The sequence below is a fragment of the Podarcis vaucheri genome (assembly GCF_965113315.1).
Source record: "Podarcis vaucheri genome assembly, chromosome: 1".
Lineage (NCBI taxonomy): Eukaryota > Metazoa > Chordata > Lepidosauria > Squamata > Lacertidae > Podarcis > Podarcis vaucheri.
The window spans coordinates 93,391,370-93,409,106 of NC_138759.1; the positions used below are offsets into that span (position 1 = coordinate 93,391,370).

The 17,737-nt window shown below is 41.0% G+C and overlaps 1 protein-coding gene across 7 annotated transcripts in view; it reads right to left on the reverse strand.

Annotated features, from left to right (window-relative positions):
* Positions 1-1,989: 1,989 nt before the first annotated feature.
* Positions 1,990-17,737, reverse strand: part of CLASP1 (cytoplasmic linker associated protein 1) — a 165,318-nt gene continuing 149,570 nt past the window's right edge. For all 7 annotated transcript variants that reach the window (XM_082238054.1, XM_082238057.1, XM_082238056.1 and 4 more), the window contains 7 exons: positions 16,412-16,562; positions 15,915-16,161; positions 14,767-14,957; positions 12,297-12,425; positions 10,007-10,213; positions 3,985-4,101; positions 1,990-2,616 (listed from right to left, as the gene is read on the reverse strand). In XM_082238054.1, coding sequence (XP_082094180.1) covers positions 2,530-2,616; positions 3,985-4,101; positions 10,007-10,213; positions 12,297-12,425; positions 14,767-14,957; positions 15,915-16,161; positions 16,412-16,562 — 1,129 coding nt within the window. In that variant the 3' untranslated portion in view covers positions 1,990-2,529. The remainder of the gene's footprint in view (positions 2,617-3,984; positions 4,102-10,006; positions 10,214-12,296; positions 12,426-14,766; positions 14,958-15,914; positions 16,162-16,411; positions 16,563-17,737) is intronic.

The window sequence follows — 17,737 nt, forward strand, 5'->3', positions numbered from 1 at the left end:
TCATTTTATTTTTTAGCAAATTCTATCATGTAAATGTTAACATAAAAACATCTGTACATTTGCCATGATACACTCAAAAGTGAAACAAATAAGATATAAATACAGATATGGATGTAACATGACAAAAGCGCCCAAAAAAAGAGAAATAAAAGAAAATAACCAACCCAAAAATAGAAATTAAATACATGCGTGTGAACACTGTGCCAACAAACTCTTTTCTGATGGCTGACTGTTTTGAGTGGCTTTATAAGCCCACCCTTCCCATTTAAAACATTATTACTGTTAGCAAAATCCTGCTGCATTCTACAAACATTTCTCTGTTGTCCTTTAATATGAACTATTACACTTGATAAATAAAGGGTCTGGGAGGGTGGTAGAAAGAAGATTTATATGACAACGTTGCAAGTTACATTACTTATACAGGTTATTGAGAAGCTACTAGGAAGCGATAGAAAAGGTCTTGTGTTGTACTGTAATCCAGGCAAGCACACATAGTGTACCTTTTAAAAGGAAGCCACATGCCTCAGTCGATGCAGGACTATATAAGAGACCTACAGTACTTCAGATGGTGTGAAAGGGGTTGCATTGATTTGTTTGCTCATGCCCTGGGACGCTGGCGCCCCACTGGCAGCATGTACATCTCCATCGAACCCAACCCAACAGCAGGCAGGGTTGTTCTGTGCGGATTCTCAGATATGAAGGTCTGGGAAGAGGAGGGAAATGGGTGCGGGGCGAGGGAAGGGGGGATGAGAAGATGGGGAAGAATACAAAGAAAAAGAAACCTCTTTCTTTCAAAAGGTCTGAAAAGTTAAAGCCCTGCGTAAGGAGGCAGCAAGTAAAAAGGCAGCTGCAGACATTTGGACAGTGCTGAGAAAAGGTGGGAGCCCTCCGTAATCTGGCAACTAAGCGCCAACATCATGCAGATTTGTCTTCACCAGCATGTATGGATTGGTAGCCAAAGGGTTCTTGTGCCTGGAAGAAAACACCCACCCCACCCTCAACTGTATAGCTTTAAGAAAGCAGATTGGTGCAGATTGGGTACTACCTAGCCCTTTGAGTACTACCCTAATGAAACAAGAGTCATATCTGAAATACTAAGAGAGAAGGGAAACAATTTGCTATGTACAGTAGACACAAAACAAGATTATAAATAAAATCAGATTGTGTGGTTGTTGGGAGGTGGGGTGACAAACTCCTAGAGTACTCAAAGGTTGGGTGGGGAGGTGGCAACAGAAAAAGTGTCACACTAAGGAGCATTGGTTGACAAACGAAAGCAGTATTTTATTAAGAAAGGAAGGCCTGGTTATCTGAGTTGCAGCTCCTACAAAAGCCAATCGAGGTTTGGAAAGTACAAATTTCATACTGAGGATTGAAGCAGCAGCAGTAGTAGCACATTTCACATATCTTTTCTAAGAGATAGGTTGTCAGTTCCTTTGACAGTGAGTGTTGATACTTAACCAGTTCAGAGATATTACAGTGCATTCACGCTCAGTGCATACTAACAGATTTCATAAAGCTAGATAAAATTATTACAGAAGGAATTCAATCCCCAGCGAATACTGTAACAGAATAGAGTTCCGTTTTTTAAAAAAATAAAATAAAATAAACACCATGAAAAACAAGAGTAGGAATGAGTTTTGTCAAGTAAGTAGAACCTCCTCTGGAGTAAGAAGTCAAGACTATATCACAGCATATAGCTTTGCTTTTTTTTCTCACTTTGAAAAAATGTTTCTCAGCATGTGCTAAAAATAATAATCAGATAATTGAAACATCTACACAGAGGCGGGTCTTAAATAGGTTATAGTAGGGTAAGTGCATCTGACCTATATAAACAGCACCATTGCAAGTTTGCTGAGATCTCCCAGGGAATTTCCATGACCGGTGTCACTCAGATGATGGTACTATACTATTTGTTTGTGTTGGTGTTTCCCCCCCATAATAATTTTAAAAAGTGAGTTGAGGGGCCTAGTTTCCTTTCCTTTTTAAAAAAAAGAATGTAGGGCTTTCTCCCAAAAAACCCAAGTGAGGCCATTCTAAATTTTAATCTCATCTCTGAAACAAGGACACATTCCTGAAATTAGAGGAACAGGAGGAACTAGTCAAATGTTTGACCGATACAAGCACAACCTAATAAAAAACCCAAGGTCTGAATCCAAGAAGTCATGCTCAAGGTAGATCCACTGAAATCAATTCACATGATGAACTTAAGCCCATTGATTTCAATGAGTCTACTGTAAGTATGACCCCCCAAAACGTCAGTGGATAACTGCAGTGTGTTTAACCATGGTGTGTTCTATCGCCTTTTTTTTTTTTTTTCAAATGAAGAAGACTGCAACCCAGGCCTTGCTTCCTTTACATTCAGTAACAATAATATCCTACCATAGAAAGCTTTTAAAAGGACTAAAAATACTGATTGCAATAAATATCTGCATGGCCTCCATCAGCGGGTGGAGCGTGCTGATGAGGGGAGGGTCTCTGAGAGGCACAGCTGATGGCTTCTATGTCTACAGGCATGTCCAAAGATCTCCATTAACTGTGCGTGGAAACATCTGAAGATGAGCTGCTGTTGCTGTTGGTGGTCTGGGCCCTCTTTATGTACAAGTTGAGGAGCTTCATCTGAAAGAAAGGAGACACAGTAACACCACTCCTCCTCATTAATTTGCTTCCAGTTCAGAATGGGTCTTTCACAGTGCAGTCCTATGTGTGTCAGCCTGGAAGTAAGTCCCACTGAGTTCAATGTGACTCATGGATCCCTGACTTTAGTGTGGGCACCCAATGGTTGTAATTTTCACCAAATTTTCTGTTTTACAATTTCAGATAAACATTTTACAAACTTTAAAATATCCAGTGACTTCCCCCCTTCTCTTTCCATGGTTCATTTTACATATCATACATCCCTGCATATTTTACTATAACCATTCAAATCAATTTTCCACTTTTACATCCATCAAAAATTGTTTACTGTTGAATTTATCTTATGCTGGCAGCATTTTCAGCTGTTTACAGTTATTTTCCATATATTCAATAAATGTTTTCCAATCTTCTTTAAACGTATGTTCTTCTTGCTCTTATTCTATATGTTAAATCTGCAAATTGTGTATATTCTGTCGATTTAAGTTGCCAATCCTCTTTAGTTGGGACCTGGCTCACTTTCCATTTGGGGCTAACGAAACACGGGCTGCAGTTGTTGCATACATAACCTTTTCTGACACCTGGGAATTTCAGTTTGGGTTATCCCCAACAAAAAGGACTCTGGATTTTTTTTGGTAAAGTAATTTTAAATATTTTTTTCAATTCATTATAAATCATTTCCCAATACCCCTTTACCTTTTTACATGTCCACCACAAGTGGAAGAACGTTCTCTTCACTTCTTTACACTTCCAACACTTATCTGATTCTGTCTTAAAAATCTTAGCCAACCTACTCAGAGTTAAGTACCATCTATGAATCATTTTCAAATTGTTCTCTTTCAATGAATAGCAGTTCATTGAAAGGTGACTGAGGATTTTTTTTAACTGTCGTATGGCTTTATTGCCAATGATTTTACTTTCGTTTTTTATGACGCATAGCAAATTTATTTTATGAGGCAGCTAATAAAAAATAGAAGAAAATGGCTGGTCCCTGCACAAAAAGAATACAGTGGAGGAACATATCAACTTGCCAGGCCCATTCTGTCACTTTGCCATTTTGTGTGTGCCACAACTATTGATTCCTCCCAAACGCTGCTGTGGCTGAGCAAGGCCATTTTATATTATAGGGGACTCTTTTCCGGGCTAACATATATGGCAGATGCTCCTTCATCTTGAACTAGCCGAAATACACTCTTGAAAGGCCAGTAACCAACTACATATATGAGTGTGCTGTTCCTGAATGTTTGTGAAGCCAGCAAAATGCTTGGGAACAACTGCTCCTGATTTTGCCTAATGACTGTGCTTAAAGTTACAGGAACTGCATGTGTTTCAAAATCAAGAGGCCGCACGTACCTTACTCCCAGTGAGCTGTGCAAGGTGAGGCTTCAGTTCTTCACCAATAACAGAATAGATTGCCACGAGGCAAAATACACTGGCTTTGCGAACACTGCTTTCTGTGTTGTCATAGCCCTAGATGGAAACAACGAAAGGAGTCATGAGAATCAAAAGGTTTCTTCACAAGTTGTCTCTTCCTTAAAGCGGGATATCAAATCCAAACTCCTCCTCCTCCTTCAGGGTTAGGAGCTAGTGGAGTGGGTTTGTAGTACACTTTCAAATAAGAACAATTAAAATATGCAGGGACACAAAGAAACCTAGTCCCAACACAATTATTATTATTGTTTTTTTAAAAAGATAATTTTCAAGATAGCCTGCAAAAGAAAATCATAAAGCAAATATAAAACAGATCAAACAAGCATTGTTACAAGATTTCTCCAACCTGGAAGGGGGTTCCCCTTCTCGCCTCCCTTCCCTTGGAAACTGGCATGCCCCAAAACTTAACAGAATAAATAGAAAAAGTGACATATGGCTTCAAGAACTACATAAGCTCTCCATAGACAGCAGGTTACCAGCCTGGCTCACAGTTGCTCATGGGTCACAGGAAAGAACTGGTAGCCCCAGCACCCAAGAATCCCCCCTGCATGCAAGGTTGGGCTCATACTGTGGGTTTATTAGCCAAGGACTGGGCAGCGGTCTGCTTCTCTCTAGTACCAGTTAACCCTTCCTTAACCCATCGAAATGCAGGTTATTCAACTTCAGGAAGCAGCCTTTTCGGTAACGGTAACGAATTCCCAGAAGGCTGAGTCATACTTGCCTGGGACAGGGAAGGCGTTCCTATATTTGCATTTGTAAAAGGAACATCAACTTTGTATAGAGAAGAAGGTTAACCTTAAGAAAACACCAAAAACCCAAGAACGAATTCTGACCAATAAATTGATTATAAGTTAAAATACGCTAAAAATGGTTTTTTGTAAAAGAAAAAAAATCAGTGATATAGAACAGTGCACTGAAAATTAAAAATAAAGCCACTCGGTGAAACCTGCAACAAAATCTTGCAGTGCGTTACTACACCCAGTCACCCATGTCCTTTTCCAGGACACTCAATTCAATTCCTGCTCCCCACTGTTTTTCATCCCATGCCCCATCCAGACATTTGTATTCTGTGGCCCCTGAGCCTGCTCAAACCTCACTTGCCTTTATTTGGTGTGTGTGTGTGTGTGTGTGTGTGTGTGTGTGTGTGTGTGCAAGAGAGACAGATTGCTTCCTCAGGTTTCCCCCTTTAACTCCCCCCCCCCAGCTTCTTTATTTTTCTACGTTTTCTTTATACTTCATAGCATTCCTTCTAATAGTGATCCCTGGTGATAAGTGCTGGCTGGATTACGATAAAAATAAGTCCCCCCCAAAACAAGAGAGGTATTTGCATGCTTCAGGTGGGTGCTGTATGAAATGCAGTTTTGCGAGTGCTTTGTTTCCTATAAGACAGTGCCTGTAACATCACTAGTGCCAAAAAACACACCGCCTCCCTCATAATATGCACACCGTTTGGGGAACACTACATTTTAGCTTTTAAAAAACTTTTACTCCTATTGAAGCGATGTGCTTTTTCACTGCATCACTCACACTGCTCAACAACGAATAGCATCAAGCATTGGGAAGAGCTCAGCCACTTCAAAAAGCCATTGCTTTTTAAAGATTTGTGATTTTTTACCAATAGAGGAAACCAGCTGTGGGGGGATTTAAAAATTGTGGTCTCAACAGAAGCAAAACATTGCAGAGTGATGCCTGGGTCGCACACAGCAACTGAGTCACAGCTGTGAAATTATTGCACTAAAATCAGCTTCTGGAAAGGCCCTGGCAGAAGGACAGAGCTTTTGGTCTGCTTGTGCCCTTGGCTCAGAGTGACCTCTGCTGGGAGAAGGCTACAATTATCTTCAGACCATATTCCCACCCCTTCTCCTGTTGCCAGACACTAAAGGGGAATGGTATTTATGAAGCAAGACTAAGGCAAGAATCCTCATAACAAATGAGGCAGAAGTATAAAAATACCGGTGTTATTTCTCATTTCTAGAGCAGGTGTCTAATTAGGGTTAAATTCCTGGGCCCTGTTTCCAGGCTGCAATCAACTTTTTGCTCCTTGATTTAGGACAGATTCAGATGACCCACTTGGTAGGCACTTAGAATCCTATTGCCCGGCAACTGAAACTATGCAAGAAGGTGGTCATCTGTAGCCGTCAACCATTTGGTTAATGTTGGCCTTTTAAGATTCTCTCCCCGCCTGAGTCAATGTAGTGCTGTAGCCAGAAAATGACAAACTGGCCTCAATTGAAGAAAAGGGCAGGCCACATCATGCTAAACAAGGGTGAAGTTAATTATAAATTAACTTTTTTATAATTATACATTTGACTTCATCTTGACAAGGTAATAATTTGCTTGACTTATACAGCTCCGTGCCTTCCTTGCGCTATTTTTAAAACATTTTTATTCCATGAACTGTGTGAATATGATGAAACAGTATTTTTAAAATGACTGGGGAGAAACAACTTGAGTCACATTGTAAAAGATCCAATGACTCTCCCAGGCACCGGGTTTCGCCTCGCCTTCTAACGCAGGTCTTGCAGAGAGAAGAAGCTTCTGAAACACCCAAGAAAGTTTTCTTTCTGCTTCACTCTGCTGCCAAAAGGGTCTTTTGGCTTTGCTACAACTCCTGAAGTTCTTTAGCCCTCCGCAGAACTGAACATGGTTATATGCAATAGCCAGGCATTATATGGCCAGATCTCACTGGAAGTGACACCGACTGTATGGCTTTAAATCTCTGGTCATATCTTAATGAGCAACACCAAAGGCTCATTGATTTTCCTCTCAGAGCAAAAGACGCACCACACCTAGAGGAAGAATTCCAAGTGGGGGCAGCTCTCACCCTAACCAACACGACCCTCCAGACAAAAACAAGTAGAGAACCTGGGGAACAAATCCAGATGGGGAAGCTCACTCAAATGCACCACCTAACTTAACTGCATCTTTGAAACATTAATGAACTCAAAAAAGGGAGGTATTCAGTCCAATGAAAAGGCTGTTTCAGGCTGCTGGGAAGCTATCACGGCTCTGATGAGAACTGGAATCCAACAACATCTGGAGACACCCCTTCAACTGGACTGAAGGCTTCATCTCAGGAGTTACGGGGAAACAGATAAGGCCAACTGAATGAATGAACACTTCAGGGCTAAACTGAATTCTTACACATAAATGTGTATAACAAAGACCCAAAGGGTGGCTGTTTTTTAAAAAATTAAAAGCAGCCTCAGAGGTTGCCGTGTGAAAGGAGTGGCGGGGAGCATGAGATACTTAAACTTCTCATTCACAGGCCAATTTTCAAAGTTGTCCCTCCTGTGGTTTTGATTTTTTTTAAAAAAAAATCACCTTCACAGCACATATTTGCATGTAACAGTTCAATTTGCCTCTTAGGACACAACGGGAAATGAACTGTAACCTCCCCAAGGCACCAGCGCCTTTGTTTTGCAAACTGTGTGGTGTAGTAAATCACTCATGAGAACTTGGGAGCTCAGAAAGTGTGACCAACATTTACAAGAAGGCAAAACTTGCCAGTTTCAGTGTACTGATAGGTGAGAGGGGAGAACACACAGTCCCGTTTTCACAACTGTCTGATACCAGGAATGAGGGCAGTTGTGTCTGTGATACACATCAAAATATTGATTCAATCAGGGTGAGGGAGAGAGCCAGTAGAGCATTTTAAAGCAGCACTCTGCTTTCATGATGGTTATGTGCCATCTGAGGGCACAAAGGTGTGGAAGAACATTGCCGCAATAATCTTTCAAGCAGAGAGTCAGCTGCGCAGAGGGAGGAAGAACCTCTGTTTCTGAATACGCCTTGACATCATGTGCGCCATACAACAACCGGGGAATGCTGAATGCATCAGGTGGAACTCTGCCAGAGTTTCCTGCTTATAACGTGTTCTTGTCCGCCTCAAACACATGGCTGTGCCTCAGACTTTGTACAAGAAAAAAAGTGTCTAGTAACTTTCAGAGGAAAGAGAACCCATAAAACGTAGCTGCCAACTTCACCATGCTATTGGAGGCTTGGGTCAAGAGAACACAATTCACTTGGGTTGATATATTCTTATACTCATAAAAAAACAAAACCCTAATCATAAATATGGTACTAATCTGAATTGTTCAGGAACCAAACCACAAGAGAACCTTAAAAAGGCCAAACAAAAAAACTAAAAACATTGCAGGCCAGACCCTATAAGTATCTGTAGCTAAATAATTCCAAATCATGGGCAAAACCAGAAAAAGTCCTCCAACTGATTTTATTTTACTTTTTATTTCTTATTTCTTAAAAAAAAAAGCAACCAGGTTGCCCTGAGGTAAGGAGAAACAAAGTCATGAGACCTGCCTGACCTATAGCTCCCAATGGTGGTTCCAGCTTACTGGCTCCTCCCTCAACCAACTGCCATCTCAGGCTACTGGCTGTGGGAGGGTGGGAGAGAGCAGATGAAAGAGCCTATCTTCAAATAATCTGAGAAAGCGCCAGGAAATGATGAGGCGGGAGCATATATTTAGACATCAAACTATCCTGTGAGATGCGTGAAAGGCAACAACTGCAAATGAACTTTTTTTTAACCATAGCAACCTTGTGTATTCTTAGTGTTTAAATTATCTTTATGGTACACTGCATGGATAAGTGATTCATAACACAGCCAATAAAATAAGTTTCTTCCAGTTTTCAGAAACTTTAAGCAGGGCTTATCCAGTAGATCGTAAAGGAGAGGGAGAGAGTTCAACAGGGGCTCTCCTAAGATATACAGGACCCAGACTGTATAGGAGTTGCCAATGCAATGCCTTCCAGGTAATACGATGCCTTCCAGGTATTGTGGACTACAATTCCCATCATCCCTGACCATCTGCCACACTGACTGGGGCTGATGGGCCACAACATCCCTAAAAAGACTAATAGAAGAAAACATAGTTCAAGAACATACACTGTCAAAGCTAAACCAGGGAGGTGCTATATAGCTGAGTGAGGGTTTGGGGGCAAGTTGGGACATTTAGAATAGGTGTGGGGAACTACGAATCCCATTGTACCTAGTAGCTATTGACTGTACTTGCTGGGGCTGATAGTTGTAGTTCAGCAACATCTGGAGGCAACACACCTGCCTTAGATCCATACCCCCTCACCCTCTAGCGCGCACACACCCCACCGCCCCACTGACTCTACTTATAGCACAAAATCCACCCAAAGGAAGCAACTGTTAAGGAAGCCCGCTTCAATCAGCAAGAGTTGCACCTGGCTCAGGAAAGGCTCACGTAGAAGCCATAATAAAGGTAAAGGTAAAGGTGCCCCTGCCCGTACGGGCCAGTCTTGACAGACTCTAGGGTTGTGCGCTCATCTCACTCTATAAGCCGGGAGCCAGCGCTGTCCGCAGACACTTCCGGGTCACGTGGCCAGCGTGACAAGCTGCATCTGGCAAGCCAGCGCAGCACACGGAACACCGTTTACCTTCCCGCTGGTAAGCAGTCCCTATTTATCTACTTGCACCCGGAGGTGCTTTCGAACTGCTAGGTTGGCAGGCGCTGGGACCGAACGACGGGAGTGCACCCCGCCGCGGGGATTCGAACCGCCGGCCATGCGATCGGCAAGTCCTAGGCACTGAGGTTTTACCCACAGCGCCACCCGCGTCCCCAGAAGCCATAATACTCTGCATGAAAACAGAATTTTAAAGCCACAACAGTGCTAAAAGACAAAAGAGGCAGATTCATTTTTGCCAAAGGGATACTAGAAGACAGAACTAAACTGACAGCTAGCTCCATATATACTCCAAACTCAAAACAACAGGATAGAAAACACAACCTGAAGAAAGAGACAATGCATGTGTTTTATAAACGAGGAAAGTCGTTTTAAAAAAATTATGCATATATAACATACAATGAGTAGCTCTTACTACCTGCCATAAGTCAGAAGAAATGTTAAATAATACTTGGTTTGTGCGGACTAAATGCGTTCATTCAGGGTAGCATACCTGCAACAGGCCAGGGATGATGTCTTGAAGAAGTTGATGCAAAGACTCCTTTGAGATCCTCTCAATGACTTTAGTTTGCATTTTAATAGCAGCCAGATTGATTGGATAGTCAGCTGTCTGAATGATGGGGCACAGCACTTTGATGCACTGCTCAGGGTGGATGGAGCTGGCCAGAGTGGAAGCGGCTTCCTCAGCAGCTCTCACAACCTAGAATTTGGGGGGGGGGGGAGAGAGAGTTACATTTTACAGATTAGTACTGCACAGAAAACCCATACATTTCTATATCTAAAACTTAGCATGACCCAGCAGTCCTCTAGAACTAGGTTATTGTACTGATGTTAGATACTGCGTTTTGAATCTACACACGTAGTAGATTGGTGATAGTCACAAAATGCGGTTTTCTGTATTGCCCTGCCCCAACTGCAATAAAACATGCCTCTCTTGTACACAGCAGGTGATGTTATGTGACTGTTTGAGGAAAAGCAAATTAAGTTTAGGTATCTTTATGAGACAAAATGATTTGTTTGATCCATCCTCTCCACATCTGAAGCAAATTTATTAGGCTGTATGATAAAATAATGTATGATAAAAAGAACCAATTATGGTTTCAGATATACACTAATTTGTTCAATATTATATTTTCCTCAAGTTAAGATACCAGACCTTTTAGTACCAGTGTGTTTTCCTGCACTGTCACACTGTAACATGGTTAATATAATTCTAAGGCTGTATATACATTTATTCTGTACATGTACATTTCACTGTATAACAACTAAGATTGTTTGCCACACAAATAGGACAAAGTAATATGAAGGTTTAATGACTGTACGTGCATCTTTTTGCTTAAGAAAGTGCAGACTGTTTGGTATATGTTTAAGATTTTGCAAAAATACACATTAAAAATAATTAAATATTTTGGTAATTCAGATATCTATAAATACCCATTCCTGTAAGGATGACAGGTACATTCATCAGAAACAATGGCACCCGTAATTTTTACAAGTGACAGAACTGAAATATTTGACTTGCTTTTTACTTTTAAAAAGGGCAACTATTTTAGCAAATTCCACCAGTTCAACATGAAGGTGGAGTGAAAATCCATAATTCCATAGGAAAAAGGAATTGGAGGATTGATTCTCACCCACAAAAGGTACAACTAAGCTAAACATACATACTGAGCTCTTCAGTGCTGAGTCTATATCTACCTTTCTTTGCACTTTCCACAACTGTAATGAATACAACCACCCACAAGATATGCCTGCACACATCTGAACACATACATTGATTTCTGGAGCGGGATGCATGTCTATACTTATTGATAGCTCCAAAGTTGGTACTTTATATATTCACAAATGCACACAAGTGGCAATGAGAGCATAAGAGTTTGAAGCAATTTAAGCACTATACATAATTTTGATACTCTGTGACACAATTGTACAAAAGTGTTTTAGACAAAAAGGGGAAAAACCGGCGGAGAAAGCTTTGGGAGATGACAAGCTTTTCCACTCACTTGTGGAGGTGATTCGGGGAAGAAGAAGGGGAAGAAAAAAAAACCCAACAAGGGCACAGAGTCAAGGTGAATCAAAAAGAATGTGTGCTTGGGAGATGCCTGCCAATAAATGCACTCCTTCAGAACAAAATGTTTTGTCCAGCTGCTTTATCTGGAAATCAGTTTACAACTGCTGTTAAATGCTGTTACAAAAAAATGAGTGTCATGTGGAGACTCTGGTTCCAAGAAAGTGTAGTACAGACATGCTGATTTATTAAACGGATTAAATATTTTCTGGTCCTCCTTTTTAAGACAGTCTTTACACATTTTGTTCCCATGTTGCTTGCTTAACCGGATAATGCCACCTTGTGCTTCAAGCTATAATCCTGCACGGGTTACATGGCTGTCTCCTGTAGCCTGGTTTGCCTATTACTCCCATTTTGCGGCCAAGAATCCTATTCCCACCCCACCATTTCTCTATAAAATGCCTCAGATGTTACTTTACAGTAACCCTACAGTACACAGTTGTACTCAGAGTTGACCCCCTGCTATTAATCTCCATTAATTTCAATGAGTCTACCCTAAGTAGTATTAGCATTAACCACCACCCATTCTATTTTAATACTTTTCCTTGGCATTTAGGTTCCTGTCTACCGCAATTCGTTTTATGTAGAACAGGCACAGAAATATCTGTCAGCCTTTGAAGTTAAGCTTTGACCATTAAGAGGGCTGAGATGAGTCTCTTGCCAACAAGCCCTAGACAACAGAGCTTCTCCAGCAGCAACAAAACAGCCACCTCACCTCTTTGTGAGAATCTTTATGTGCTTCCAGAGTCTTCATGATAGTTAGTTCAGCATAGTTCTTAAACCTTGCAGGCTGGTTCCTCAAGATTTCTCGCAACACCCTCAGTGCCAAGGCCCTTATTGAATGCTAGATCAAAAGCAGAAGCACATGTTGGAGAAGAGATCATTTAGTTTTTCAAAATGACTAGCATAAAGTGTGTATTGCTAGGACTGGCACAGTTTCTATTTTGGGGAGAAATCTTTTAGACCAAGAAAAGGGGAGCATTAGGGTTATGAGGCACTTGTTTAGCAATGAGGATCCCTCAAAACCACACATCATGGGTCTCAACTCATTTGCAAAATTCAGTTATATATCTGAGAACTAGGTAAATGCTACCTAACAGTGAGCAATTTATATGCAGAATTATTATATTCTGCTTCTGTGTCTGTTAACCCAAAATTTAAAACATTTGAACAAAACACAAAAGAATTATAATCCATAGCACTGGGTGGGTGGGGAATAACTTGATTTTTCATGTACCTTTTAGTTTCTGAGCTGTCACCATGCTCTTAAATGTATTGACTCAAGTATAAGAGGCAGATTCTGTTTTAAAATGAAGGCTGGGATTTTCTAGATTCTATATTCTGTGGGTCACATTATCTCAGCTACCCATTGTTGAGAATCTCAATAAGAGATATGCAAAGTTCTGATCCTGTATGTTTCTTAAATGCATGTTAATACCAAAAATAAAGTCCAACACATTGCCTACTGAAATTCAGTTAAGATAAGTTTGTACTCCTCTTGTCTCACTGCAATTCAGAAGAGCTACAACTATTGTTAAGCACAGCAAACCCAAGTACTGTTCTATTTTATATTGCAATAAATCTATCCAGCATTTCTATCACAGTTCTTGTCATTCGGTGTACTTCCACCCCAGCTTTGCCATTTACTGATGTTACAAACATGAATACTAGGAACAACTGCTCTAGTTATATAACTGTTGAGTTATGCTTTTGGATGACGGCCATTCCAAACAGTGCCTACGGTTTCAACAGAGGAGCACTGAGCTTAACTTGCTCCTGGCTGAACTTTTTCAGTACATCCTGATGCTTTGAGTATTCACCTGCTCAGTTCACAGGCTAGAACATGACTCATACCCTGAATAAATCTTCTGACGCATCTATGACAACAATAACTGGTAGACACTAATAGCAAACAATAACTGGCATGCAACAAACTGCTACTTTCAGAATAATAGTTTGATGGCATTTCAAACAGGTAAAACCATGGGCACTACTTCAGATACTTCATATCAACTGAGTAAACGTTCAGTGGTGAAGTGCTAGTGTTTCAGTTTTTATTTTGTGGTGGTAGGCCAGGGGGTGGGGGAGATGGAAACCAGCCAGCATAATATTGAATGCTGTCAGTTATTTGCCTGTGAAATGTAAGCCAAGGGCCTTTGTATGTTCAGACCATATCCTCAAGTGCAACAAACTAAAGTCTGGCTGCCTTTGGTTTACCTAGTTGCTGTATTATACTGCTGTCAAGGCAAGCTGGGTGACACCACTACATTTTGCTCAACAACTAAGAAATGATTCCATTGATTGCTTTGGTACACTGCTCAGAAACCCAAAGGTGATTGGTAAGATGTGATGACCCAACTGAAAATTTCAGAGGCTGGAATGTCCACTTCCTCTCATAAAACAAGAAAATAGAATGAAGGATAATGAAGTTTCTATTATTCTATTTGTTTCATCATCTCATTCTTGCAAACTGACCTGGTGGCTTTGCTGAAGGGCAGGATAGAAATCTTTTAAACAAATGAAGTTATGGCAGTAGCAACTGTGTCCACCCAAAGGGCAACAATGATCACACCGTGCTTTTAAAAGGCATGGCTATTCCTTAGTGCTAGCATTCATAACCATCCATGTTCATACTGATCTGCCCCTATTCTCTCAGCTTCCTATCTAGTTGTGTGGGCAGCTCCAGGTCTGAGGGAGCCCTGGGTAAAATGCCCTCTGGTGGGATCGCCTCCTCCAAAAGGCTTACTTGGCAGCAGGGGTGGCAACCAGAAAGGTGCGCAGCAACGCTGGAGGCTGCCATTTTGATTTCACATCTTGCCCCAGAATGAGGCTACTTTGAAGGCATTACAGGAAATTTAAACAGCAGCGAGACTCAACTGTCCAGTGCTGCTCAGAACACATGGATATATTTTTTTAAGGGGGTGGGGGGGGTGGAAACCAGATTTGGACCATTTTTTTAAAGCAGTCTGAGGTATTCTGGAGAAGCCCGTCCAAAGCAGCTAGTTCCAGTTTCTTTGAATTCCTGGGAAACATTAATGATAGCAAACCACCACAGTATTGCCACTCCATCTAAACAATAGCCACATATAAAGTGAAAACATCACCCTTTGGCACCATTTGCTGTAGAAAATGTGTGTCACCTGAAAGATCCCTAAAAGATATTGGATCCTATGTTGATAGCTTACATCTTTGTCTCCAAGCGTTTCCAGCAATAAGAGCAAAATGGTCTTGAAATGCTCCTCCCAAACTCCTAGGTTGTCTTCCCTTGTAATCTTCAGTAGCTCAAAAAGGGCCCCTTTCCGTTCTTCTACCCGCTCATTGTGGTTGGATAACTCTTTTAAAAGATCAGCTACCAAATCAGAATGATCAATGGGCACTGAGAAGGGAAAAGGAAAAGCACAATGAGGACAAATCAGAACCTACTGCTGCAAATGGTTGAGGATAAGACAGATTCACATTGTTTCTTCACAGCGTCTATAAATATGATTTATCTCTCATCCTTTGGCTACAATACACGTTGATCTATAACATTAACATACTTAGGGAGCAATTCAGTGTTGCAGTTGCAAATATTCTTCGGTCAGTGCAAACCATTCTGCTAGCCTGATAGAATAATCTCCCCTCTCCTTCCACTTTGAGCTGTTCTGGGGGTTCATCAAGTCAGACCATTGGTCCATCCATCTTTGCACTGCCTACAATGGCCATAAGAGGCTGTTCATGGTTTCAGGCAGGAGTCTCTCCCAGCCCTACCTGAAGATGTGAGGGGTTGGCTCCACAATGTTCTGCATGCAAAGCTTGTGCTCTATTACTGAGCTGTGACCCTGACTCAAACACACACACAGACTGCTGTAGGCTCCAGCCTCCAGGTACAGTCTCCAGGCTCATGATCCCGACTATTTAAGGATGCATTGTCTCCCCCTCAAGTTCATGTGCTGTAGCTAAAACACAGAGATGGAATACTGGTCTACTACCAGGGGCTGTCAGAAAATGTGAAATGGCTCTAATAACAATGACATTCCTGTCATTCCCACCCCATCAGCCTTATCCTGTCAAAGTGATGAGGGGGAAAGACCGTAAATGTTAAAGCAAACACTAAGTTTACCCAATGAACATATTCATATTATAGTTTTAAAGACTAGGATTTCCCAATTAATAGTTTCATATTTCATATTATTCACTGTCTTTGCATATTCTAGCAGAGATGAGCTAAGAGGTGATGGAAACTGAACTCAAGAAGCAAGTTCCAGTACATTTCATCACCAATTAAATAGGAATATTCATATTTTAAAGCAAGAATGGGGATCGTCCATGAATTTAGAAAACAAAAACAAACCGTCCCGAAGCTGATCAATATCGTCATCAAACACTGCCTCTTTAAGGGCACTCTTGTCATAGGCGCTGATAGTATCCGAGTGTGGGTAAGGGTTATACTCCCGGGCTCGGGGTCCCGAAAATGCACGCGGGGGCTGGGTGTTGAGTAGGGAAGTTTTGTTATCAAGAGCCATCCTTCCCCCTTCCACAACATCACTGCCTCCACGCACATCAGTGGCTGGTGAGGCTAAGCAGCCATCTCGAGAAACCTGTGGGAACAGGGAGAACAAGGGCAATTAAGACTAGCAAGACTTACATTAGATGCAGCTACTAAGATTGCAAAGAGAGCAAAAGCTGCAAGATTTGACTCCTGAACTTCAATGCTAAGAAAGGGCATTGGATTATCAAAGTCAAACGGCATGAAAATATTTTCCCTGTAGGAAAACTATTCAAAATCACGACATTTTGCTAACCATTTTCATCAACATCATCCTTTCATCTCCCCAGAAGCCTACTTACAATGTCACTGTCCTTCTTTCCATCACGCTTGATTGGTTCATTTAGATCTTCTTGGCTGCGGAAACTAAACTTTTCAATTGCTTCTGTGACTCCACGAAGGGAACTGTAAATTTCATCAGAATTTAAGTTCTCTGTGTCGTAATCCAACATGCTGAAGATCAAACACATATGGAATGTTAAAAACGAAGAGTGGTTTTCTTGATTTTGATCTATAATATAGCCCATTTGGGGACACATGATTTGAAATTCAGCTTCAAAACTTATGCTAACTTTCACAAGGCATGAACTCAGGACCCCAAAACAGGGATTCAGAGGTTGGCTGTGGATGGTATAAACCTGGCAAACATAAACTAAGTATTGACTGTGCTACTACATTTATATGGCAAACATGAATACTCAACCAGCCCTTTCAGTGAAGCAATTTCACTGTATATTAGAAATAATTAAAAGTAATAATTTCAGCCAAAATTTAAACAGCATTATTTCATACTACCATCAACCAAAAGGCACATCAAAATCAATTATTTCCATATGAAGTTCGAGCATTCTAGCATATGTAGTCAATCCTAGTTCCAAATAAATGAAGTATGGTAAATGGTTAGTAATAAAAATGCACATCGGTGATAATGGAAACTGAAAAGTTTATGGCACCATGGACAATGTATAAAATACACAAACCTAGTTTTGGGGCTTTTACTTGTGCTTTCCAAGAAACCAAAGTCAAATTATCTAAATTAACATAAATTGATTATATCCAGAGGAAAGCTAGTTTAACCTAAATTTTAAGCTGGCTTAAGTCTATTACTACCATAACTGGAGTATCAGATATGAAACAGCTTCCCTTTGGCCCAACTGGATACTTGATCATCTTTGGATCATCCAGATCTGTCACAGGTAGCCCAGTGTGATCACTGATGCCAATGCAGTTTGCGTCAATATAATACTTGGAATGGATTTATGCAAGAAATGTGGGGAGCTACCAGCAAAGCCCTGCTTTTCCCTAATGCTCACTGGGAACTTTGGAGTATATGTGACTGAATATTACCAGGGACACCAGCAGACCACCATTCCATATATAAAAACCCTGTAACTATGAATATCATTTGAAAGCAGGGCACACTGGTGGTTGCAATCTTACATTGCAAAGCAAGGCAAGGGAAAAGACCTTCCTGCAATCCTGTTGGTGTGAACTAAGTCATCATTTTGTTTAGCATGCCATTTAAACCTTGTCTCATGGCTTGTCTCACTTCATACAAGCCATGATCTGTAACCAGATCACGTTCTTGGGCTTTTAGTTCACGGTTTGTCTGGAGTGCGCGAAACAAC